The 27162-nt window shown below is 31.3% G+C and overlaps 5 protein-coding genes across 6 annotated transcripts; 1 reads left to right on the top strand and 4 right to left on the bottom strand.

Moving 5' to 3' along the window:
- Positions 1-1233: 1233 nt before the first annotated feature.
- LOC132715484 (interleukin-17B-like) lies at positions 1234-1893 on the bottom strand. The gene has a single exon (XM_060698490.1). The coding sequence runs from the start codon at positions 1860-1862 to the stop codon at positions 1296-1298; it is 567 nt and encodes a 188-aa protein (XP_060554473.1). The 5' UTR covers positions 1863-1893; the 3' UTR covers positions 1234-1295.
- A 1253-nt stretch (positions 1894-3146) lies between these two features.
- LOC132715483 (uncharacterized) lies at positions 3147-4269 on the bottom strand. Its single transcript, XM_060698489.1, has 2 exons — positions 4136-4269; positions 3147-3919 (listed from the first exon to the last, which is right to left on the bottom strand). Exons 1-2 carry the CDS (start codon positions 4175-4177, stop codon positions 3368-3370), a joined length of 594 nt encoding a protein of 197 aa, XP_060554472.1. The 5' UTR covers positions 4178-4269; the 3' UTR covers positions 3147-3367.
- Positions 4270-12001: 7732 nt separating this feature from the next.
- LOC132715482 (uncharacterized) lies at positions 12002-13061 on the top strand. Its single transcript, XM_060698488.1, has 2 exons — positions 12002-12164; positions 12397-13061. Exons 1-2 carry the CDS (start codon positions 12123-12125, stop codon positions 12898-12900), a joined length of 546 nt encoding a protein of 181 aa, XP_060554471.1. The 5' UTR covers positions 12002-12122; the 3' UTR covers positions 12901-13061.
- A 3513-nt stretch (positions 13062-16574) lies between these two features.
- LOC132715471 (uncharacterized) lies at positions 16575-19508 on the bottom strand. 2 transcript variants are annotated; one of them, XM_060698476.1, is made up of 2 exons: positions 19133-19287; positions 16575-18828 (listed from the first exon to the last, which is right to left on the bottom strand). In XM_060698476.1, exons 1-2 carry the CDS (start codon positions 19154-19156, stop codon positions 18190-18192), a joined length of 663 nt encoding a protein of 220 aa, XP_060554459.1. In that variant the 5' UTR covers positions 19157-19287; the 3' UTR covers positions 16575-18189. The 2 variants fall into 2 exon arrangements, 1 of the variants encoding a protein (XP_060554459.1); XR_009623689.1 differs by lacking the exon at positions 19133-19287 and adding an exon at positions 19320-19508 and having other exon boundaries at positions 18691-18828.
- A 5400-nt stretch (positions 19509-24908) lies between these two features.
- Positions 24909-26640, bottom strand: LOC132715472 (uncharacterized). The gene is made up of 2 exons (XM_060698477.1): positions 26055-26640; positions 24909-25546 (listed from the first exon to the last, which is right to left on the bottom strand). Exons 1-2 carry the CDS (start codon positions 26061-26063, stop codon positions 24914-24916), a joined length of 642 nt encoding a protein of 213 aa, XP_060554460.1. The 5' UTR covers positions 26064-26640; the 3' UTR covers positions 24909-24913.
- Positions 26641-27162: the final 522 nt, after the last annotated feature.

The following is a 27162-nucleotide window of genomic DNA, read 5'->3' as shown; positions in this document are numbered from 1 at the left end:
TTACAAGTTTCACGACAATACCACATATATAAATACATTATAACATAACAATCTTCCGGTGGCATGTTACCAGCAAATGGCTAGTGTGTCGATTTAGCTTGGTTTAAGTCAATAAATTGTATGGCTGTTTTGCTAAGTCTCTCGGGTGCAATATTAATCAAGTTGAAAATTTATATTTACTCCAATAAAAAAGACAAATGTTATAAACATACAATGTAAACAAACACTTTTGTATAGTCTGATTTTATTGACCTGTCAATTATGAATACATTGTAGGACTCATTTAAATATTCGATCCCACTTCGGTTTGGTACGTGTAGTTTACGAGAATTAATGTGGAGTATATTAGTCATGGATTGAAAGTCACGCCAGCTTAATGTTAAAGTATTCGTTAATTCACAATAGGACAGTCGGTAAAGAGAATGCCTGATAATTGAGAGGTCTGTGGTTCGATCCTGACTGTTGCCATTGTTTTAGTACTCTTTCTTTATTTTTGCAGTATATTTTAATGGAACAGATTTGTAGTGTGTTTTACGGCATTGAAAAGACATTTATTGATTTTAATCCGTTTTAATTTTAAACATGAATTCTTAAAAAAAACATGTTATTTAAAAAAGAAAGAGTATATAAACATAACAAAATTAAGTAAAACATAATCAAACAAAACGAACAACATAAAGTAATCATATATAGATTCAATAATGTTGAAAGTATAAAAAAGAAAAAAACATGGACCAACGCGGCCTCGAACTTAAAACACGTTTGGCACTTAGATTATAAACTGGTGATTTACCCTATTGCGCTATAACGCTGAGTACTTTTAGTTTAGAGATACAAATTAAATTAAATTTCATCGTACAGCGTACATCTCGCGGAACTTACCGAACATCTACCGAAGATTAATATACTGTGTGCATCGACCGTGTAATCAGTATGTAATTGACAGGTTAATAAAACCAAACAATATAGATAGTTTTTGCTGATATAATTACTTATTCCCAGGACTATATCCTTTAGACAACAGTTTTACTCATTAGTTTGCACGCAAGTTGTAACAAATCAGAGGAGGTGCTGCTTTAATTAATCGACATAGAAAACTTCAAAAATATTTCAAGCAGTAAGGTATATAGCATTTCAAGTTAAACTATTATATTGGAATATGTTTATTTTTTCATTAATGTTTCACTGAGTTTCACTTAGCACTTTTGCTATTGAAATAAATAAACCTTTAAGCATTTTATTATTTATTTTTTAATCGACTTTATAAAAGTAATGCACATGCGATTACTGTTCCATTAGAGTGAGGTGACGGGTCTATCTTTCGGATGGTGAATACATGTACATCCAACACTGATGGCCTCTAACGTTTCACGATAAGTACAAAACCCATATTTATCTTCTTCCACTTTCCTATACACGTGATAGTAGTAGTTAATCGGTTCACATCTAGAGTTAGCCATACCTCCCAGGCATCTATGAGCGCAATTGCACCGAGCTTCAAACAATATAGTTGGGATTCTCTGATTGTCAACATTCAACACGTAATGCCATGGACACGTTGATGCTCTCCGTAGTTTATTGCCTCTCTTCTTGCCTTTCTGAGTTTTACACAAAAGATCACTCTTCCTTTTAGCGAGCTGGACAGTTTTAGCGTGTACATTTTGGTGAAAGTCAGAGCCGTTAGTAATGAAGTTATTACTGTTTCTAAAGAATGGCAGCATGTAAAACGATTCATGAAGTTCATTAATTCGCTCCGTCAGAGTGATGTTTTCCTTTGCATCACACTTAACTCTCAATGTTCGGTCAGCATAAGATACATGTATAAACACACAGGTGAAAAGCACAGCAAAACCGAATCGCATCTTTTTCTGAAGTATAGTCAACGCAGATTTTATGTCACTTTGAGAAAACAAAATTTCTAACAACAAATCAAGAAGCTTTACGAATAACCAATTAATTCAACATTTAAATCCCTATTCCAGATTTCAAATTCGGTGATTCAATGGTAAAAAAGTAATGATGAAGACTAGTGCTTTAGAAGCAAATCAATACATGTAAAAAAGTAGATGTTTTCATTGAACATCGCATATGAAATCTTTCATTTAAGTTAACTTACACTAACGTCAAATAGCATTTACCTACAACACTGGTTATAACTGTTTTAATATGCACAAATTTATGTACAATAAGGAAGTTTAAATTTCAAAAGAATTGTCTTGTCTACTCTACCACTGCTAATTACCGTTAATGACAAATATATTGTCTTTTGATCTTTACTGTATTGGTGAAATGAACAACCTGTTATAATTCAGCAGGGATAATTATCACTATTATAGCATGTAAATAGGAATTTAGCAATGATATTGTTCTTTTTATATTGACAAATACGAACAATGCAAATGTATGCATGTTTAATAAAAGATCTTCTAGTGTGAAAATGTTGTAATAACCCCCTTTTCAGGTTTAATAATCTTATGTTTATAATTAAAGTGTTCGGCACGATATGGCCATTTATGTGTTAATGTACCGTTAAAACCATAGAAAACAAACATTAAAACTTGTAGTATCAGAGTTGTATTAAATAATGTTTCAAGTTAATATCATGCAATGGCTATAAAGTGGTATAAGCTTGGTTCATCGTGTTACATATGTTTAACTACATAGATGTATCTGTACCAAACTTAACAACTATATTGGACGAGCAGCTTTAATGCAATTCAATATTGGCTGTTTTGTTTTTATTGTAGTTGTTGATATTATTTGTCTTTTGGTTGTTACTTTTCTTGTTTATTTTGTGTTATTATGTTTGTTTGTTGATTTTTCTTTGATTCTATTTATTTTATCAGTTGAGCACGACTTTCAGTTAAACAATAAAGAAATTTCTTTGCACTGACGTTTATATCCGTATTTGTTTTATGTGGTGAAAGAATGTATAGCGCACAATGCATTAGAAAATTAAATGTACACCGAAACAAATAATGATATGTTTTACTCTACAAGTAAGATTATAATGTAAACGTTGGAAGGTTCAAAATAGTATTGTTTCTAGACAGTTTAATTCTCGCCGGCAGAAATCATCTGCAATGGTTTGCTTTCAATCGCTAGATATAGTTGCAAAGTAAAGCAAGTAACACAGAAAATCAAAGATGTTATAAATTTCATTTTTATTGACATACATATATGAATATGATTAAGTATTTCAACACAATGTATTATATTGCACTAATTTTGATTTAAAATTGTACTATTATTGTTCAATAACTAAGCTACATCAAGTTGGAGAAGCATTTAAAATCTGCTATGTTCATAATGATATTTTGGTATGACTAAGTCTATTATATATAACCATTTTTGTCAATTCCCTAAGTTATTCTGATATTCTGTAAGCCATTGTACGAAGCCGGGTAGGTTCGGGCATTGTTGTTGCGACACAAGCGACTGCTCTTGGCTCCCATACGCGTTTGTACTCAAACACTCCATTGACGCACCCAATTCTTCTATACACGGATACATATTCAAATACCCTTTCACAAATCAAATCAACATTTCTCCTAGCATTAAGTGGAGAGCTGCATATACACTCAACTTCTAGAAGTTTGCTAGGTTTTCTATTTATGTCTAGGTTTTCAATATATCTCCACATACATTCACTAAGATTATTCAGAGTGTTGTCTCTTTTATGTTTGCGATTTCTCTTATTATTATTTTTACATTTGCCATGTCCGAAGAAATGTTTGTGGTGAACATCTATATATTCCAAAGGAACTTCGTTTTTAGCTGCGATTGTTTCGTACCAGCCAGGGATAATACTAAAAGACTGTTCTATTGTTATATTTAAGTTTTCCTCAAAACTCATAGTGGGCATAGTTTCCGGTTCTGAGCAGCCTTGTAAGACTTTGCTGTGTATTAACCCTGGTGTCTGAAAAGATAAAAACCACACTTTATGCAGATTTATATAAATCTAATGCTATATTGCTTATTTTTAAGGCAACGAGAGAGAAAGAAAGGGGAAAGAGAGCGCAAACACATTTGTTACATTCCTTTATTAAAAGTTCTGCATGCATAACAGTATAACAAATGATTGTCATTGTAAGTTTGACGGAATTATAACATGAAATAATTTGATAATACTTACCAGAAAAATGAAGACAATTACTGAATAAAATAAACCTTCCATTATGATAATTGGATGTGAGAAGAGACAGTAATAAAATTCTAAATAAGTAGCTATTTAACGATATTTATGCAAAACGTTTTGATGATCTAAAGTAACGCAGTGGCTATGATTGAGGATTTGAACAATATAGACCACTTATATAGAAATATTAGATGACGACATTGGAAATGTATTGGTACATTAAAACAATAAACTATTATCAAATTATATTTCCGTTAGCATCTTCCAATTATTTTATACGATTTCGATTAATCCTTAATTTATAATCAAGCAATATTAAATTAGGGTTTAATATAGGGGGACTTTTTGGATAGTCCTTCCTTTGAAAATAGGAATCTATACATTAAATTACTATTGAATACATTGAAAGATAGTAGGAAGAGAATCATAGTTTATATATATTGATCTAACGTCATGGCAACTTTCGTGATATCAATATTACGTGACTTCATGCAACATTTATTCTAAAACTATTAAGTTAAAGTTTTTTTGTTTATCAAGTTATTCAAGGTTGTTCAGGTGGTTGGTATTCTTAAACGATACAATTCATCGCAATATCGTGTAGATTATCTTTATAGATATTATACGTACTTTATTATAAGTAATTTGGTAGACTATCGAATAATTCTCTGCTGCCAATATCCCGAAAGCCTCAAAAAGTTCTGTATTGTGCATGATGTCTTGTGTTTGTTGGGTGAAAATTAAAAAAAAGAGATCTAGATATATACAAGGAGGATATTTTTTCGTTTTAGTAAAATATGGAATATATTTTCACGAAACATGATAAAATTTCATATATTTTGTGTGTGAAATACATAGATCTTTGTCAGGTTAAGAATAGTTATATCAAATACTGTAACACTAATTTAATTTAAAATTTATTTTATCTAAAACTGGTAGAATTTGTGTTTTCTTATATTGAATTATCTTCATTTCTGTAAAATAAAATTTCATAAAATTGTATATTTTGAATATCTATTTCAACACATATGTGCTTTAGGTTAGATGTAATGTTTTTTTTCCACATGTACAAACTTTCGATACTCATTTAATGCTAATGTTTACTATGGCGTTTCCTTCAACTTTGAAATACGCAAAACTGTTTCAAAATTACCCTTTATTACAATAACTGTAAATTGGCCAAGATTTGAAAAATCTATTGTTGCAGTTATTTAATTAACTGAATTGTTATCTGTACAGCAAATTAAATCTTCCACGATATCAATATCACGGTTTTATGCATTTTTTTCCAAACCGGAATTAGCAATGTCGTCTGCTTAATTACTTACTAAGCGTCAGATAAAAAGTTTACTACAATGTAGTTTTAACAGGTGTAATTAATAGTATTTTGGTTTGCTTTAAGTTCACCTTAAAACAAGCTTGACGTAATAAATTATTTTGAAATTATTTTAATTTATCACAAATATTAGATATTAAATGCTAGTACTAGAATACCAAACCAAAGAAATAAAAGCACTATTTATATGCTTAGTGATTTTGATAATCATATAAATACAAAATGTATATTTTTTTTCTCTTGACTGTACAAATGAATTATAATAGAATATAAAATTTCAATGCGTTACTTAAACAATACAGCATTTTCATTATGCATTTTGAATAAAACAAAATATCTAATCACATGATATAAAACTAACATTTAAGGTCTTCTGTAGAATGATCATACATTGTTGTATATAAGGAAGACTTTGAATGAATATCTAGCTAGCTTACTGAAAGTCGTTGGTTCTAATCATGTGCCCGTTCTTGCCTTACAAAAATGAACGGAAAGGGAAAATGAGGTCATTCACCACCAGTAAGCAGGAAAGTCGCCATTTGACATATTGTGTGTTTGTGTGACATTAAAGGTAGTGTTAACCTTTGCTTGGTGAATTTCTAAAATGAATATATCCAGCTTCCATTTTTGGAAGTGTCCATTATCAATTAGAGGGATATCAAAAGTTGATCAGACAATAGTATATACCCTGGCAAGGCTACAAGAATGTACAGACTAGTCTGGCTTTATACTGGTGGCAAACGCTGATCACTTGCAATTTCAGAAGGCTTTGAATTATGTCTGCACCAAACATATGGTAGGTTGTTTCTTCCCGTCTGTAAAATATAGAAAAAGCATTTCACAAAGAACGCCCAAAACGACAAAATTAAAAATGTTGCAGGCTTGGTTTGATTGAGCCTGTTTATGGACGGCACTGGAAAGTGCAAGTCACCGTACCCGCCGCCATATCACTGGATACTTGTACATCAAGCACTCTTTGTTTGAATAATTGGTGTACATTTTGAATCTAATATATCTTTTTGGAAATATTCAATTGAGACAGATTTTAATCTATCAAATTTATCTACTTCACTAGTGATAGATTTAATTTAATAATTATGTAAAGTCAGTACAATTGGATTTTTGTTACACTTAATTATTTTTTTAAATCTTATGTTGCATATATACGTTTGACACATACGACGAAAATGTGAATTATTATAAACTTGTACATCATGTAAAAGGTGAATATATGTTTTCATTTCCTATGTAAAATGTGCTACTGTGATGCATGTATGAGGTCATGCCAACTTAGTATTGATGCATGTTTGCCATATTATATATTTTGCATATTGTACCACATGGGTATATGACCTTCTGGAAAAAAAAAATTGTGAAAACTTGTTATCTTTTTGGAAATGTGTGATTATTAAGAAACGTTAAATATATCGTTAAAAGGTGTCGGATGGTGATAAAATATGGGAATAAATACAAACAAGTAAATACCAACGAACATAATATTTTTTTGTCACAACTTTACAACTTCATGAATTTAAAGACAATTTGCTTTGCTTACTGATATCTATCAATTTATACAGTTTACGGATATTAATATAAAGGGTACTTACTAATATAAAATTATAGTCGTCTTCAAAATCATACGGGTTACAATACATTTATACCGTTATTTTTCATACCATATCGTCGAGTCCGGATCAATAATACATGTAAAAAAATAATTATGCGTATTATGTCTAATTATGTTTAATACACATTCAACCCTTTGCATCTTTATTTGCACTTTATTTTAAAAAACTTGATTCTCCCCTACATGCATCTACCAATAATTGTACAAAATATCAGATATGGTAACCAATTATAGATGTATTAACCATTTATACCATCACTTATTTATATGAAATCACTTAATTATAGCTGTGGCCTATTCTTTCATGCCTTGATAAAAAATAATGGAGTCCGAGTTCTTCGTTAACTGCATCATTTGATTCAAAATTTAATATATTTTAACAAATTCCGATTTCCTTTGAAGAATAGTAAGCCAATATTACAAAGAATTGAACCTACAAAAGAATTTTAAAAAACTGTATAATACATAGGGTTTTAAATTATGTACTTTATTATTACACTACATAATAAACAAAAATGTATCATTATTTTAGAAGTTTTTGCCTGGATGTCAATTGTTGTTCATTTTTCTTTCAATTTATCATGTAAGTAAAGGGAGTCTACGCAAGTTGGCACTGTCAATCTGTTCAACTTTATTGTTTTTGCAGGAAAATAAAAAGAAAAACAACTTTCTTGAAAACGTATTTATTAAATAATTTTATACAAATACATGAAACAAAATAAATAAATAAATATATAAATATATAATACATATTTAATGTATATTGTCAAAATACTATAAAAAGGTATTGAACACATAAATGTCTTGCAACAAAAAAGGCATAATAATGGCTAAAAAGTACCATAAATTCTACTAACCCCAACTCTTACAACATAAAATATGTATGTCAATGACATGCTACGTAATGTTAGAGTCCAAGAGATATTTTCTTACTGGGTAGTAACGCATGTACATCCAACAGTTATTCTTTCCAAAGTTCTTTTGTACAGAAACTTTCCGTTTTCACATCCGTATTTACGAAGAACCCGTATATTATATTTTAATGGCTCACATTGACTGTTTCCACCTCCATTGACGCATGGGCGATTTCTGCAATTGCATTTTGCTTCAATGATTGATCCAGGTATTCTATTTGGGTCCACATTTAAAACGAAGTGCCATGGACAGCTTGATGCTGCGTTAATATTGTAAGAATTGCTATTACGCCTGCATGCTGTTGAATATCCAGGGATTCTTGTGGTGGTGATGTTTTCAAAGTTTTTCATGTCATGTGTAAGGTGTACACTGTTGTATCTTGTCATGTCAAATGATTCGTGCATGACGTTAGCATCAGAGAAAAGACCCGCAATTTCAATAGGAGAAGGCTCTTCACAGGTTAAACTGGAAGTAATAGGATTGGCAGTAACGCTGATAACAAACCAGTATCCAATGATGATATATTTCATACAAATAAAGAAGCGTGTCGCGCACATTTTTGTGTTCTTATGTTGTCGGTAAATAACTAAACCTTGCACCAAGGATATCTGAAAGAAAATATATTCATGAATTAATTACATTCAATTCTAAATATATGTATACTCTATATACTTATGGCTGTTTAGTTTTTATAATTCCATATAAAAATGTCTCTAACTCCAAATGGACAACTCAAAATTCAAAGCAGACCATTTTTTTTTATTATAGTTTGTTGTAATTAATATGGGTAATAAGTATTTGTTTAAATTCAAAACAATCGTACATACTTACCTTTTTCTTAATAAGTTATTGTTATTTGTGCATAACACTTTAGCTTTGAAATGTGCATGACTTGTTTTCATTTATATAGTGTTCGGCAGGAAACGTTTTTTTTTATAATTTATGGAAGACTGTGACATTTCCCCTGTTAAAACAAAAACAATTATTTGTTTCAATAAGTTGAAGGATCTAAATATCAGAAATGTTTATAAAGTTCATTCGTTAATCAAAAGGAAAAAGTCTAGATCATTACAGAGATTATGTCTATCAACACCTCAGGTATTTTATGATTTTATTTTCCGTCAACTTCCGGCTCTCATAGTTATATGGTAGGCTATAATATCTTTTAAAAAACGTAACATTCACCTAAAATGAGTTCATTAACGTTACAACAATACACAGAACATTATTGTCATTTCGAAAGAATTTATAAGCTATGATTTAGACTGATTATCTATAATGACTAAGTTGTGTCTGTACCGGGTCGTTAATTACAACTAATAGCCCAAAGTACTTGTAGTATAGTTTAGTTCCTTTAACAATAGAAAATTTCTCCCTTACGTTTTGTCTGATCATTATGAGTAATATCATGTTAAAAGCACATTATGCCTCAGAAACAAATAAGTTTTCTTTTTTAAGAAAGGGAAGACATGTGTTTGATAATGCTTAACTTATCACCTGAAGAAAGAATTGTCGAGTATAGAATTGTTTGTCGTAAAAGTAAGAAAATGTAAACAAAGTAGTATTTTGTCTTCATACAAAATTATCAATATAACTTTACTAAATGCTAAAAGGTAACAGTACTGCAGCAAACTATGATTTCAAGTAATTAGCAATTTAGTACATTTTTGGAAACTATAATAGGACACCAAATATATAAAATAAAAGGAAAAGCATTTTTGAGCCTTAATCGTGCTTTTTTTTTCTTATTACTTTAAGAACATCTCAAAAGCTCATATTGTATTTGCAACATTCATTAAAAATATGTAATTTGTTGTCCTAAGCAAAAACAGATGACACCCATTTGAAAGATTGATATGAATTTGTAACCATTCAATAAGTTACACATGTCTACAAATTCCTTGTAATATGATGAAACCGGAAGTGTAAACAAAAATGAGTTAATGACTTGGGCATTGAGTTGGTAAACGATCGGTATTTCAATAATTTCATCGTCATCTCAATTTTACACATGTATAAAAGAAGGATGGGAAGTGATAGCAATACCCCACCAGGGACGAACCGATGGATTATTATTAATAATATTGAAATGAAGATAGTTTCAAACAAATTAAGCTTGAATTTTGATTAAGTCTTTTTTAGTGACTGAGTATCCTTGTGATTCAACAAAGCTTTAGTGTTTTAAATTATTTTTGTCCAAACGGATTGCAGTATTTCAAATGAATCGCAACACATATACTTTGGTAAATCGTCAAACTGTAAATCAGTCTAGTAAATCGACTGTTTATTACACTAAGCCGGTTAAAATTTATAAGTACACTGCGCCGTGCCTGACCAATTTAATTTTGTAAATAAGTACATAAATAATACTATTCGACCAAGCATTAAAGCTTAATATTAAAACTTAGTTACTATAATATATTATGATAGAGGCATGTTGAAGGAAGATTTGACTTTTTTTAAACCGAAAGGGGCAATAATGATCAAAAAACAATTTTAAAATATAAAAATGAAATTTCACTCGAGCTTTGGTATCTCTAAAATGTTTCGCCACTTAAAATTAAGCCCCTGCATAACTTTAATAATTTCAAGCATACGCAGGTCATGTGTCAGGTCAAATTCATGTTTGTTCTATACCATGATTATTTTGAATTGAAATAGGTTTAAAACAATAAACAATAAAATTTTGAAACTTTTTTTTTTAATTATGAAGGAAATCAATTATCCACTGAATGTATCCATTCTTATGACCGCTCCGATAATGTAACTTGATAATATAATCACTCTGATAATGTAATCTCTCGTGGTAATGTAACTTGATATTAAAACAGCTCTGATGATGAAACCTCACAGATAACATAGCCGAACTGAAACTGTAACCTCTTTGAAAATGTTTACGCTCTGAAAATACATACCATTCTGTTAATGTAACCGCCCTGATTATTTAACCGCTCTGATAATGCAACAATAAAAACCGTTAATGTAACTGCTTTGATAGTGTAACCCTATAATACCCGCAGACCAGCCTGCGCTGATCAGGGCAGTCAGCCAGTCAGTCTGTTAATGCTTAATGAGGGTTCCTCCGCCCGTAAGGGCACAAAATGCAGCTTGCGCTGTCAAGTACTGATCAGGATCCATGCTGTTCGCTATAAGTATCTCTACTTGTAATAGGGATGGTAAGCGAACAGCATGGATCCTGATCAGACTGCGCGGATGCGCAGGCTGGTTTGGATCCATGCTGGTCGCAAACGTAGTATATTATTATCCGTATTTACAAGCTTAAGAGAAAATTTTATGACCTGTACGTATCTGTGGATATGTAAGTGGTAGCTCCCTAATTCGCCATACACTGCATTATTACTAGCACACAGTTTTCCTCCCAAAATTGATTTGAAAAACTTAAGGTGTCCCCTTTCAATTTCTTTAGATTTAGTTAAAACCCAAACCAAACCGGAAAAGAGAGTTAACCTTTTCATGCCATTAGGAAGTAGAAATGCTAAATTGCAATATTCGACTTTATACACACCTTAAATGTCCTAACATGCATTAATATATGAAGATGGGATCGGTTGCTTTGGAATTTGGAAACACATTGTGATGGAACTTCTAGAAATCCTTCTCTTCATGAATATAAATAATTATAAAGAAAGATATTTAAAAAGGATGTCCTATACCTCATGAAATATTTTTGCTGTGTATAATAAATATTTTACCTCCATTGTAATCTTTATTTTAAAAGAATGTTAGCCGGATAGGAGACAATAACTCGGTTTATCATTTAAATCATCATTATACATGACAGTATAACTACAGCTAGCCTAGCTCTACAAATAAATGTTCAAATCAAACACGATCGGTCTTTAGGAAAGAGTTTCTAGTTATGTTTTGTGATACACATCCGCTGTGACGGAGAAAGCCGCAGTTCACATTTTCAAATTCCACTCACCATAACATGACTGGGTTTTTCCTTGACATCAATCGATCTCAAATTACGGAATATTGGCAATTGCCTGCTCTTAGTATAAATACTTATGACTTTTAAAATGACACCTAAAGAATCCTAGTGTAAAAATTATTCAATTTTTTTATTTATTTTAAAGTAAAGCATGCATTTACGTTACTACAAAGGAGGGCTAGATTTACTTCTGGTAAGTGAAGATGAAAAATAAGATAATTATATTACAAAACAATTGTAATTCTTCTGTCTTAAACTGTTTTCTTTTAACTAAAGCTCAAGACAATTCATGAAATATAATGATAAAAAATAAAGTTAAGAACAATAATGTATAGACGTTATATTATTATCAGAATCAATGACACAATTATAAGTATGTGTTTCATTTTAAAAACAATTACGTCAATATCATCCATTAATTTCAGTTACTACAGTCGTTGCTTGTTATTGCACACCAATGTAATGAAGAGCCTACAATAAGTTTTGAAGACTATCTAGACACAGTTAATGCTCAGACCAACAGTGTTAGACCAGAGTGGTATGACTCATTAGACAATTTTGAAAAACTGCCCGGGACTCATGTAAGCAATCTTTATCTTTATCGCAATGGTTCTAGATGTACCCGTCACCATTCACAGCCCAACACTGTGAGAAATCTTGCTAGTTGCCGGTTCAAGTATATAGACGATATTGATGAATCTCGTTTACCAAGACGTCTCACTCACACCGTTTGTTTATGCGAGCGTCCGAGACTACATTCTAACAGTCACAAGTGTAAAAGTGTTATAACGTATGTAAAAGTATTTCGGAAGGCAGGCTGTAATTATGTCTGGTACTGGGAACCGGTACCTGTTGCATGTATTGCAGTTTCCTTGTCATCAGTTGAGGCTAACGTACAATCATCTACAAGAATTGCCATTGAAGAATAACTGAAATGGACTTTTAATGTTTTCCTTTTAAAGACGTAATTGTGTTCAGCTGTATCGTCATGTGCGTGTCAATGTTTGAAAATAAACAGAGCAACTTCATTAGGTTTACATCTTTATGGATTATAATAGCATTAATTTTTATTATGAACAGTATTCATCTCATGAAGTTGTTAATTTGTGTTAGGCATTAAACTTTATTATATATGAATAGTATGGTGCTTTTCCCTGTGTTCATACTCAAAGTCATGTATGTGTTTATACTCAAAGAAACATTTTTATTGAATTGTGATCTCAGAACATTTTCAGCTATTTGTTACGTAAACGTTTGATTTTACATAAACGTTTGTTCATATGATATATTACTCTTCGCTTCTTTACTTATTCTCTGCAAAACTATTTTGGTTAGATTCTGGTATGCTATCATTATCACGTGATAAGTAGAATATCAATCAAAATATATATTTTAAATAAGTTTAGTTAGATAATAATGTCCACAACAAAAATGATATTATGGAAGCATTTGCTCCACAGGTTACTTGGATTTGTATAGCCTTATCTATAGAGAGAGTGTTTACCTGGTTAATCTTATAGACAAGTGAATGTTTCAAGTGAATCAGATATATGAATAGCATGTGATAAATAAAACAGAAACAAAACAGGCATATTATGATGAAAATCTCGAATCATTTAATTAAGTCAACAAATTAAAATAAGGTCATTTCATGGTATTACTTGTTCAAATTTGAAGCAATTATATTTTTACAAATTCTTTATGTAATGAAAATTTTAAGTTTGCTTCCGTCTGTTAACATGTAAAATGCGAGTTATGAAAAGTCGTTAGGGCACAAACATCATCGTCTTTAAAGAAAAAAAATGTTGACACGGCACTGATTTACTTATATTTTTCTTCATCTTTACATTAACACAGCAAGTGTTCAATAAACGCTTAATTATATTCAATAAATACCGAACCTAAAATACATGTTATAATCCTTTATTAATTAGTCATTCCAATGACTTCCGTACATATAGGAAGTTAAGTTAAAGAGTTTTCTTTTAACTTATTTGTCCGTATTGTTAAATGCTAAAATTGATATAATTGATCGCACAGGTTAGAGGAGCAAGTTTGGAGCAATAGTGTCGTCACATTTAAAAAAGAGGAGTTATTAAAAAAAATTAGCCAATCAATATTCATTTCCTATGTACGTATATATGGGATAATCCAATCATTGAAAAGAGGGCGTTTCAGCACTGATCTATTATTATGATTTGTTCACAATGCTGTGCAGATAACATCTTGGAAATTCATTTAGTTTTTTTTCCTCTTCCTTTTTAAAGTCAAAAGACTAGGTGGTTTGAAATCGCAAATATTTAACAAAAAGTTTAAAAGTTACAAAAATAGCTATATTTCAAGAATCGTTGTGACTACTTATACTTGTATGCCTACAGGAAAGAGGATTGTTGCTGACTATACATGTATACACCTGGAAATAAGTTAAGCACACCCGGATACTTAAAATTGGTTGTGATTGAAAGCACTGTAATGAGATGACGATTTAATTGAGATAAGAAATAGCAATGTGATAAGTAGTGATACCAATTTAGTAATCATAAACCAGTAAATTCATGAGTTTAGTTAATTCTTAGCCAAATTATTGAATCATAAGCAAATGTGTTTTTTTTTACCAAAAATGTAAGTGTTTGTGAATATGGTGTTGGAGCGTTTACAAAACATTTACTGGTGGATATTTTTGGTAAATGTTGACAATAACGAAACCTTAAATGACATTATGTAGCCAACAATTTTTAATAACATGTGTAAACGCCACGTGCTCGGATGATAGCATCAACCCTTCTGGTCATATTACCAGTTAGGCGTCTAATGTGATTTTGAGGTAAATTTTGCCATTCTTAGTGCAGAGTTTGTTCCAATAGTTGCAGCTGACTACAGGTGGTTCGTACCATTGCCCAAATAAAATTTGAAATTTCAGTTGCGGTGATGTCAAAATTGAGGCAAAATGCAGGTGTGGGGAGAAGGATTGAGGCTATCATCCGGGCACGTGACAGTTATACACGTTATTAAATATTAGGCTTCATAATGTCATTAAATGTTACGTAATCGTTAAAATCTACCAAAAATATCCACAAGTAAATGTTTTGTAAACGCTCAAACACCATACAATAAACCCTTACATTTTTTTTATAAAAAACAACAGATTTGCTTATGTTTCAATAATTTGGTTAAGAATTAAATTAACTCGCAAATTTACTGCTTTATGTTTACTCAATTGGTATCGCTATTTTAAAAATTACTATTTCTTAGCTCAGCTAAGTCGTCATCTCATGACAGTGCTTTCAATCACAACAATTTTAAATTTCCGGGGTGTGCTTTACTTATTTCCAGGTTTATATATACATGTATATAAAGGAGTATTCTGTTCACATTCCTTACATTGCTTAGATTTTCCCTGTTTACCTTGTTTACATTGATCTTAGAAAAACTACTTATTTGTCGTTTTTGTTTTGTTATGCACTGGAACTGTGTTCTTGCATCCGATAAGCCTAGAAGTCGCTCATTTATCATCTCCATCCATTGAATTCAATTTTTTGTGAATAGTTTACAACTTCGAAGAAAGAAATTACTTAAGCAACGTTGGTCAATGAAGAATATTGAATGAATGTAGGTACATTACTGAATTTATTGAGCAAATTCAATAAAAACCATATTATGCGAGCCTCTGATGAGCATGGTAGTATTTTATTCAACGATTAACAGTCTAGAAAAAGACTTTTTCATAATCCCTCATGTACAGACTCAATCAAACTGATTCTGCAATTTTTATGCAATTTGCTGTAATTTATTCTTTTTTTTCCAGTTATTTACGTTGTTTAATATACGCACGTCCGTCCAATTTCGTTTTACGGAGTGTGCGATAACCTTTGTCTGTTCTTTTGGAGTTGTTTTTTTTAAAGATTTATGGAAACATTTGTTTAAACATTTTATCAACATCTAAAATTGCTAAACGTGAAGGAAAGAATGTTTTGTTTTCTCATTTGTATCGAATTATATAAAGGTTTTTCTTCATTTCTGCCATTGAAATATTGGATCAAACTTACCACTCAACGCCATTTACATGTTGAGTCTATCTGGATAAACACCAAGCGCGTCATCAACGTCATGGTTAACTAGATGCTTATAAAATCAAATAAAAAGTTTAATCACTCTATATATAATAATGATATAAGGGCAACGTTTTGCTATATGTTGTTACATGTATATCTAATAAATGACGTTATTCATGAGCAAACATAATAAATGTCATCCCGGTTCTTTAAATTGTGCGTAATATTGATTGGTTATTTGGTTTAAATCAATTCAATTCCTCTTAAAATATAACATACTTAAAAAACAAATAACCGACCTCGACCTATTTCCGCTGGAACGAGGAAGTAGTTTATAACAACATGATTTAAACGATGATTAAATTGTCGTAGCCAGGTGTACAGCAGGGTTTAAGGTTTATTTGTTCTGACTTATTTACCCGTTGTTGAGTTTACAAAATATGTGCTACTGTATAATAATGATTTAAATAAAGCTTCCATTTAAATGCGGAAATGTTAGAGCTACGGACGGATAGGTTTTTGGTTAAGATAATAAATTCTAACTATAAACGTAGACCAAAAATATTTTATTATTTATATCTAACAATATAGAACAAACCAATAAAGCTCCATGGAGCATTAATTATTCGGCAGCCACATGCATCTATGTAAAAAAGAATGTTTCGCTTCGAAATATATAGCTCCCCGTCAAGAGGCCGGATAAAAATAAACAATGTCGTCACCAAGAAAGGTTGACCTGCATTTACCATTATATGGTATAAGTGTCAGCAATACTTTTATTATCGTCATTTTCATCATCGGCGACTTCGTCATCATCATCATAAACATCATCATTATCATCAGTAATATGATTATATATGCTATATATCACACCGTGATTATGTGAAAGTGAAAAAATGCAACAATATCTCGAGAACGTGGTTTTGTATTGTTCATTGATTAAAGTTGTCCTCAACAAGAGTTTGCATTCATTAAACAATCGTTATCTGATAGCTCATCTGATTGGAGACAAGGGAGAATATAGCATTGCTGATATAACTTTAACATATATATCGCATTCAAACTATATTCTTTCGAACATTGATTCTGCCAGTAACTTGTAAAACTAAAATTATACGAGGCAATCCACGTGCGAAATGAAAGCTTATCGTTGTATCTACGTCAACGTTGTAACTAGGTCAACTAAACTTTGCTTTTTTATTAAAAAACGGTTAATATTTCATTGAGTTTCACAATATTTAATAAAAAGAATTTATCAGTCGTACACGATATATATTGTAATTGTTATTTTTCAGAGCGATCACTACTGTAGGCAAATACTATAGTCACATAGTGTCTTTCTCGTGCCGTTGGTTTATTTATTCTTTGACTGATTTTCTAAACAGGCTCAATCAAACCGAGCCTACAACATTTTCAATTTTGCCGTGTTGGGCTTTCTTTAGGGATTCTGTATTTATCTATTTTGTCAAAATTACAGCAAAATGCTTTACTTGTATTTGCGATACTTTAGAATATTTGTCTGGATCCAAAGTCATTATTTGTACACATCACTGATCTTGTTATATTCTGCAACAAAATGAATATCCTATATCAGTATACAATCGCGCTGAAATGTAATTGCATACCGAAACGTCGGTAAATATTTGCTTTAAAGATGATAAATCCAATTTTTAAATCAATGAGACACGCAGGATTTACGAGAAATATTGTAAAGAAATGACCGTGTATGTAAAATTTAGCGAAATACTTCTCACTTGCAAGATCATTTGGAAGGTGTTTGTTAAACTATTAGCATATTCTTTCTGTACCAATGTGCGATGATCAAGCTTTTGTTGTCTTGTTATATATCTAGTACATGTAGAATATCACTTAGAACATCAGGTAGTTATTCACGTAAAATATCAAGCAGTACTCGTTGTTTATCTCGTATCATACATAATTCCTCTACCGTATAAGCACAATAATACTCTTTTCACTTTGATGCATACATGTATGACGAATATGCATTACATGTATTGATATTAATGTGTAAAATACTGAGGAATAACACAACAAAATTGCCAATTGATTTCAAGAATATTATTTTTTCATTGTTGCATAACCATATACACTATTATATCCAAGATATTAAGTTATTTAAGTATTCAACGACATACTTTATTAACACTAACTTCCTGTTCTAAAGTTGTTTTGTTGTACCCGTTTATCACCTTTAAGTGCACATGTGCAACCTACTGCTATTTCTTCATAAGATTCCTTGTACAAAAATAGTTTGTTATTATTGGGCTGACAAACCTTATCTCCTTTAGGGTTCTTTTGTATTCTGAGAACTCTGGTCAATTGTTTTATTTCTTTGCATCTAGGGATATCCGAACGATTTGATCGCTTATACTTGGAACCATTGGCTCTATAACAATGTTTGCATTTGCATCTTGCGCTTGCAAGGCGTTCTGGATATCTATCTGGATCATATGTCATCTCAACATACCAAGGACATAAAGAGATGTCCATCAAGTTGTTACTAGTTGCGTCTAACTTCCTGTGACATTTTGGATCTCCATATATCCTCATTGTTTTCAAATTGCACTCGGTACTTGCATTCGAATATTGACCTTTTAATCGAGTTTTGTAAAGAGGTGGTATAAATTGAAAAGATGCGTGTAAGTCGTTTCGTTCTTCTAGCCACTTGCTGTACATTTGTTTCAGCGTGTCTTTAGCAGGTTTCCTTGCGTCCACTGTACAGTCTACTTGATCAACACGACCAAAGCACTTTGAAATCGATAAATAACCAACCAGTACTGCTGCCTGGAGAAAAGGATTTCTCACATATTCATTTTAACTTAAAACAAATCCAAAAAATAGACAGTAGCATTCGTTTTAGAAATTGATATTCTTTTTTGTTAATTTATGCTTTTGATTATATTAAATATAAAGACCGGGATATTTTAGAAAGAACGCGGATAAAGATACACAGAATGAAATATGAGACAATAATTTTAACTTTATTATATGCTTTTACCGAACATATCAGATTTCACGTTTTTATGATAATGTACCCAAAAAATAAACTGTGTTTCTACATATTAGAATTTAATTTATCCAGTCTTACCAATAGTATATCCATATACTTCATTTGTTGTTTATTTACACGGGTTATCAACAGCCGATCTTACGAACGCATTGCGTTATTATACATTAAGACAAAGTTAAATATTCCTAACATCCAACTATCCAAAAATATACATATAATGTTCAAAATTTTAAAATAGTCGTTTAAAATATAAATACTATTTTACCAAGCATCTAGTTCAGAGAAGCATGGTTCCAAATTCCAAAACGAATCATTGTCCCGCCAAGCTTTCAGATGAACGGTTATACGTCATTATAAAAGGAACTGTTTATTTTAAAAGTTAAAACTTATAACTACATGCACATCCAATTCTATGTAACAACACGTTTGTCAGTGCTAATAAATCAATGTCTACTTAATATACAATCTTAAAACAAAACGAGTACATCATGTAGAATGCATGTTTGGTCAGGTATTGTTTATCTTAAGCAAGTTTTCATTATCTCAAGGCTGATACAAATGTAGATTATCAATCACCTTAAAATACTAGTTTTGTTGCACTCTTTTTCATGACATGCTATTTAAATGGATACTCTTCTACACTTTTTTCAAAACTATGCATGCATAATGAAACTTATATCAAATTCGCGGAAAGGAGTTTGTTTTATATTTCCAGTATTCGTATTTCTTGGTATTTTCTAAAGTTCAAAAAAGATAAGTCGTTATAGTGCATTTATAGGTTTGCTCGGTATAACGTGTACGTTACTGTAACTTGATAAGAGGGTATTAATTCACTTATCGTCTCCATACACTACCTTATACGAGCCGAAATAAATTATCAAGATACATCTGGAGTTATACAAAAAGTCTGTGAAAGCTACAAAGGGTATGTGGTAAGCATAAACTTTGTGAACTTTTTATTGTCTCATGTTAACATACTAATTGTCTATTGATGGTAAAAGTAGCTAAACAACCACCATGTGTTTTCAACGTTGTTTCTTTTGTCTTTATTGTTTAACATTATCGTGTTGACTTGTTTTGTCTTATTATTACCTCCTACAATTGTATATTTTATAATGTTTGGGTGCTGCATTATGTATGTACCCATTGGATCTTTTGAATAGCCTATATCTTTTTCATCTTTTTTCAACAAATGGAGAGAGTTTCATACAAGCTTTAAGCTTTCTACCCAATCCTTGATGCAATTTATGCATTAGATTTTGTTTAATTAAACCAACTAATTGTATGTGACCTTAAGGAATCAACTCAACTACTTTTTTACTGAACACTATTTTATGAGCCGCGTCACGACAAAACCAAAGTAATGCTTTTCCAACCAGCATGGATCCAGACCAGCCTGCGCATCTGCGCAGACTGATCAGGATCCATGCTGTTTGCTATCAGTTTCTCCACTTGTAATAGTGTTTGTAAGCGGATGCGCACGCTGGTCTGGATCCATACTGGTCGCAAACGCATAACGTGGTTTTGTCGTGACTCCGCTCATATAATTCGGGCATTGCTTTATCTTTATAACCTATTACAAATTTAGTAATTTATAGTTCATGGTTATATTTCGTCTGTAAACTAAAATGCGAATAAACGTGTCATTTTGGTGTTACAAAGTCGCTGAGATTAAAGTATCATCTATTCGGTAGCTATAAATTGGGCCAAGATATTTGACGTTTATATGGATATAAACGTAAACCTTTTCCGAAATCTTGTACAACCTTTTCCAAAATTCCGTTCGAATGATAAGCTTTCCAATGCGTTACATTCTTACATTACATGCCAAGTGATAGACAAAATTGAAGTAATTACACTCTGTATTTTAATTGTAAAAATTGCATCTCATTATGATACACTAATACTTGTTCTAACTGAAACTTCTACAATATACGACTGAACAGTCCATTTTTGAAAGTGATAATGACATTCTATAACGAGGATGAATTTAACGTTATATTACTATGTTCATTTTATTTTATTTTTCGAAGTTTGTATATTCTAAGATGCAACAATGTTAATCCCTGAACTTATAAATTCAAACAATTGTTAAACGTAGACAGAAAATTGGTTATAGGAAAATTGATAATATTTTGTATTAAAACGTTTGAAAGACGAGACAATCAAGTAGATTAGCATATCAATATGATATTATAATTGTTATTTATTTTTTGACATTATCAAATAATTTAATTTACTTTATCATTATTTGATATGAATTTCTTTATTTGTGATTATAAATAATTGAATTTATAATAACACGAGTTCTGGCAAGCAATGTAAACAGTATACATGTATATGTATGTTGTGATGATGGGTGTTGAGCCCAACTCAGAAATAAACTATATGCTCTATTTTGTTTATAATATCAGTGGAATATAGATACAATATGCTCATCTTTGGAATAAATACTTTTATTGCAGAAAGTTATTGAAATCTAGTAAGTTCTTCCTGAATATGTCTAATTTGAATAAGTGAATGTATAAACTATGTTTATGACGCTGAATTCCTAACGCTTGTCAAATTACTTTGGTCTTCTTATTAAAATCAACGCTTTTGTAATCATACTGCGATTGCGTAAAGTGTAGAGGTTAAAAGGTTATATATTTTCTGTGTGTGTATTCAAAACATTTTTATTTAACATTTCAAAAGAGACTGTAAAGTAATTATCTTTTTTATATCAAATTTGAGCGTAATATATCTGTGAGGAATATCTATTCAAATATATTTCATTGACTTACTCCTTAGTTCTTCAGACCTTCAAACAAATATTTAACCAAAAATACCCCGTGCTTACAATATTTTTTTTAAACCGAGACAATCGTTTAGGACAAAGCTTTTAAGTTTTACTACCTGTTTGAATTTATCTACTAATTTGATACATTTAGCCTATTTATAGATTTGTGAATGAAATCATTCGTAGTATGTGTATTGTCTGCACTTTTGTGTGATAAATTTTGTGTTTGCCCCAGTTCTTATACAGAGGAAGTGTTCAGGCATTGACGCGGTATTTTCAAGAGGAAGTTTAAATCAGTTGTTTTAAAATTAGGCAAAAATGTTTTTCGTGTTTTAACGGCGTGAGACTTTAAGGGTCATTTGTCTAACGAGGGTATTTCTTCGATAAGTACTGCATAATTCAATCATTGTTTTAATTGTTCTATCGGAATTTCAGACGGAAAAGAAAATCAAATCATTTGCTTCAATGATGTCATGTGTTGTGTTCCGGCGGTAAAACGTCACGCCATATTGGCAGGGATGTCAAGTTATCAGTTTAATACGTAGGTAAAACTTCAAGCCGTACTGCCAGGAATGCCACTCGATGTGTTGCGGCGGTAAAACGCCATGCCGGGATGTCAAATGTTATGTGGCTGCGGTAAAACGTCACAGCGGGATGTCAAGTGATGTTTGACGTTGGTTAAACTTAACGCCGTGCTGCCAGGGATGCAACGTGTTGTGTTGTTGCGGTAGAACGTCATGTCGCGATGTCAAATGTTGTGTGGCACCGCTAAAAATGTTGATATATTTGCATGACTTTTCGGAATCATTAAGGCTAATACCTTTTTCTACTGCATTACTAACGCAGTAAGGGCTATTTCTGCATATTTTGACCTCTTTATGGTAATTTACATGGGTTGAAAGTGCCATTGATAATGTGTAAAATGCATTCTTTTGGTAACTCCACAATATTATACTTTTAAATACATTTTCAAATTTTCATGAAAATTAGAATCAATCTGGAGGCGTGCTGCTTTAAGTCAAAACGAACGGTTCAACTGAACTTGAGGTTGAATTTCAACTATTGTATCATTGACTGGTGACATTCAAATATTAAAAACATGATTTGAGGAAGTTGCTTCTACCGTGTGACAACAAAATATAAACGTAACAGATAATTAAGGAAAATATCCGGTCCATTCTTAATAAACGTTTAAAATACCTGTTTGCAATGTCAATATAATAAGATTTTATCTTACGTAAAGATAAAATGTTTGTTTAAAAATAAAAATTGTACAGACACTTGGGGTGTGGAGCTCAAAACGCCTTTAAAATCCAAATAGAATGCGTAATTGTCAATGTACTCATATATAAGATATCGTATATTTCAACGTCTATAATAATACACAAGATAAAAATGTTCGCCGGAAAAAATCCGCACACCTACCCCCAAAGTTACCCTGTATTTTATTCGATTTCCAATACTTTCACATATTTTTTTGATCCATCGACACAGAAGATATAATTCTCCATGATGATGGTCAATTTCAAACTTCATCATTATTACAAACAACGCAACAGGCGAAATAAACATCAAAATTATCGCCGGTTTACACCATTTACAAAATCTTTTGACAAATTCAAAACTGGCTCCCAACTTTGCCGTTTTCAAAGCGCCACGCATTCGAAAAATTGTACAAAACGATAAATAACTCCTCTTAGTTGTAAATAGGCAAATTAAAATACATGACGTAAAAAGAAATCCCCGTGAAAGTACACAGTTTTAAATGACGTCATGTGCAACTGCTTATTTGTTGATAAACGAGCTTAGAGACTCTTTCATTACCCTTTTTTGTCTTTTTATTTACACTTGTTTATTTATTGATTTCTTTTTGTCTAAAGTGTGATTGATTTATGTGGAAAATCAGTATTTATGGTTGCAATGGTTTCTATTTCAATAAATCCATTAAATTACATTAATTGCAATAAAGCTGAAAAATTACGCGTGACTAACGGACGTAGAACAGGAACATTACACGGAAAATTACAAGTGACTGACGGCCTGCCGTAGCGCAGGAAAATTACAAGGCATCATTTCGTCGGGAAAGAAGCGAGTCACAATAAGCTGTAACAAAATAAAAGACGCCTAAATACGGCAATTGAGAAGAAATGAGCCGCGTAATGACAAAACCAACATAATGCGTTTGCGACCAGCATGGATCCAGACCAGCCTGCGCATCCGCTCAGTCTGATCAGGATCCATGCTGTTCGCTATCAGTTTCTCTGCTTGTAATAGGGTTGGTAAACGAACAGCATGGATCCTGATCAGACTGCGCGGATGCAAAATGTTTGTTTTGTCGTGACGCGGAACAAATGTTTGTCTTTTTCATTTGATCATTTGTCGTATTGTACAGGCATATTTGACAGTATATTTTGATTTAATATGGAAATAAAACAAATGCTTGTAATATGTTATAATTCAAAACACATGCTTAACATTCAGGAACAATGTAATATCACATAATACAGTTTATCATCTATTCTTTATATACATATAATATATACATATACACATGTACTATGTTCACAAAGTTTTTTCTACTTTAATCACATAGATGTTTCTACTATATACACATAATTAGTTGTTTTTACTATTTACACATAGTTGTTTCTACTTTATAAACATAGATGTTTCTACTATATACACACAGCTGTTTATTACTTTATACACGTTGTTGTTTCTACAATATACATATAGTTGTTTCTACTATGTACATTTAGTTGTTTCTACTATAAACACATAGTTGTTTATAAATACTACATACACATAGTTGTTTCTACTATAAACACAAAGTTGTTTATAAATATTACATTTCAACTACTGGTGTATATCGAGATGTAAATTGACCTTCTCCTTTATGGTGCTTATCAGAAGCCCCCCGTATATTGCTTTTCGAAAGCCGTCTGGTGTTTGAAAGGGTCTTCGTTTTGCTCTCGTTGTGTCACTTTAGGAGATATTCAACAGTATCTACTTGAGATAATATATCTGATAATGACATTCAAACAAATATTCTTTAATAATATACATGTATTTAAAAAAAACTAACTTCCTGTTTTAAAGTTGCTTTGTTGTACCCGTTTATCACCTTTAAGAGCACATGTGCATCCTACTGTTATTTCTTCATAAGATTCCTTGAATAAAAATAGTTTGTTATTATTGTGTTGACAAACCTTAATTCCATTATGGTTCTTTTGTATTTTGAGAACTTTGATCATTTGTTTTATTTCTTTGCACCTGGGGATATTCAACCGTTTTTCTCGCCCATACTTGAAACCATCGAAGCTATAACAATGTTTGCATTTGCATCTTGCGCTTGTAAGACTTTCTGGATATCTATCTGGATCATATGTCATCTCAACATACCAAGGACATAAAGAGATGTCCATTAAATCGCCACTAGATCTGTTTAACTTTTTATGACATTTTGGTTTCCCAAGAATCCTCCACCTAAAAACAAACTTATCCTCAATAAAGATATTTTTGTATCGGAATTTATACAAAGGTGGCTGCAAATCAAATGAAGGATGGATTGGTGTGTTCACTCTTAACCATTCATTGTACATTTGTTCTAGAGTTTCCTTTGTTGGATTCTTAGCAGTAGCATCACAGTCTGAAGGATCGATGTTTAGTGAGGCTCTTTTAGATATCAGTAAACCAGTAACTACAGCAATTACCTAAAATACATGTACATATTAAGTAACTAGCAAAGTTGGTTATATAAACTCATTGCATTGTCCTTATATTTCACTGCGGTTTACTTAAAGTGCCATTTGTTATCCTCATATTTTCATAGTCAAGTTGAGCTGAATTGACTTTATATTTCAAAAGAAATGGTGTTTGACCAACAGTAACTGTTGATATTGGAAAACGTTCAGGATAAAATTAAATGTGTGCCTAAAATATAAAAAGACTGCACCACTCTTTTTATAAACTGAGCGTTAGAAGTAAATTCTAATACATATTTACAGAAATTTTATTTGGATCTGTGCATTATTTATTGTTTATGGAAAGTAAATCATTAAATTAAAAGGAATTATGGCAAAATGAAAACTTATTTTGATATTCATCCGTTCACTCACTATATACCCTTGGCTCGGTACAATGTCACTTCAGTTCAGTTACTCTGGATTAAAGTTAAAATTAAACTATATCTAAATGGCGTATAAGTAAAAACAGTCTTACCAAAAACATATCCGTGTTCGAATTCGATATTTATTTTCTGCCATGCACTATAATATATTGTCACGACAAATCTCATTTGTATCAGGCTAACCGTATTTCATATATAGTATTACATCCATGGAATATCACACTAATTTTCCAATATCTAGTATATAGTCTATGGTATATTTGAATAATTTCCAATGTATATCACTACTTTCTAAAACAATGTAATCGAACATGGTTTTCATTTAGCTTCCAAATATAGAAACTCGTGTATTTATTTATTTCCAGTTGGGAGGTACTTACACCAGTATCTGGTCACGTGACACGTAAATGATTCACTGGAATCCCTGAATACATCTACAATTAATTAATTAATTATCGATTACTATCTCAAAGTTTTCAAACCTCAGTTAATAATGCAATTGTTTTAAAAAGTATTAAAATTGCAATGGTGATGTTTAGTTTGCGTTATCAAAGGATATGCTAGGTCAGAAAGTTGATTTATCTGTTAGATGCTCCATAGTGAAGATTAGAGGATTGTAAGACATTTAAGGTTATCGCTATTGTGTAAAGATACTTGAAATCTGTTGTTATGGTTTCAAACATTCTATTAATGTCTCACACGAAAACAATTGTAAGGACTTGTGAAGATTAAATTTCACTCTAGCCAAAAAATGTATAGATACTTTTCAATTGCTGGAATGCTTATGTCATTATGGGATATATATCACTGCACTTGTTTTTCCTTGAAATGTTCAGAGAATTGCTAGTCTGAAATCATGAGGACACGATTTACAATTGTTTAGAAATTAAAGAAATTTCTAGTTATTATCATATATTCAAATCGTGATTGTTTTAGACATTTAAATGAAATTACTATTTTTGATCAGATATTTAAATCGCGTTTTCATTAAAATAAACCGAAAGACATGCTTTTGTTCTTTCAGTATTGTACATGAATTGATAGGCAGTCTGTAAGCGGAAAACTTCTGAAAATTTTTCTCTATTAGATTAATTGACAGTAAATTAGAAATCTTCTATCATATTTAAAGATCTACAGTTTAATTTTACTAGTTTAGATAACGTTTAATATGTATTCAAATCGACAGTTTGTTCGGTGGAT

Source organism: Ruditapes philippinarum, unplaced genomic scaffold (assembly GCF_026571515.1).
Source record: "Ruditapes philippinarum isolate M1 unplaced genomic scaffold, ASM2657151v2 ctg791_1_1_1_1, whole genome shotgun sequence".
In the NCBI taxonomy this organism is placed as follows: Eukaryota; Metazoa; Mollusca; class Bivalvia; order Venerida; family Veneridae; genus Ruditapes; species Ruditapes philippinarum.
This window is presented reverse-complemented; position numbering and strand designations above follow the sequence as displayed.

Coding starts and splice junctions, on each gene's coding strand:
- LOC132715484 (XM_060698490.1), bottom strand. CDS start 1,862: ATGCGATTCGGTTTTGCTGTGCTTTTCACCTGTGTGTTTATACATGTA.
- LOC132715483 (XM_060698489.1), bottom strand. CDS start 4,177: ATGGAAGGTTTATTTTATTCAGTAATTGTCTTCATTTTTCTG. Junction 3,920..4,135: donor TAATTGTCTTCATTTTTCTG/GTAAGTATTATC, acceptor TTATCTTTTCAG/ACACCAGGGTTAATACACAG.
- LOC132715482 (XM_060698488.1), top strand. CDS start 12,123: ATGCATTTACGTTACTACAAAGGAGGGCTAGATTTACTTCTG. Junction 12,165..12,396: donor GAGGGCTAGATTTACTTCTG/GTAAGTGAAGAT, acceptor CATTAATTTCAG/TTACTACAGTCGTTGCTTGT.
- LOC132715471 (XM_060698476.1), bottom strand. CDS start 19,156: ATGAAGTATATGGATATACTATTG. Junction 18,829..19,132: donor AGTATATGGATATACTATTG/GTAAGACTGGAT, acceptor CCTTTTCTCCAG/GCAGCAGTACTGGTTGGTTA.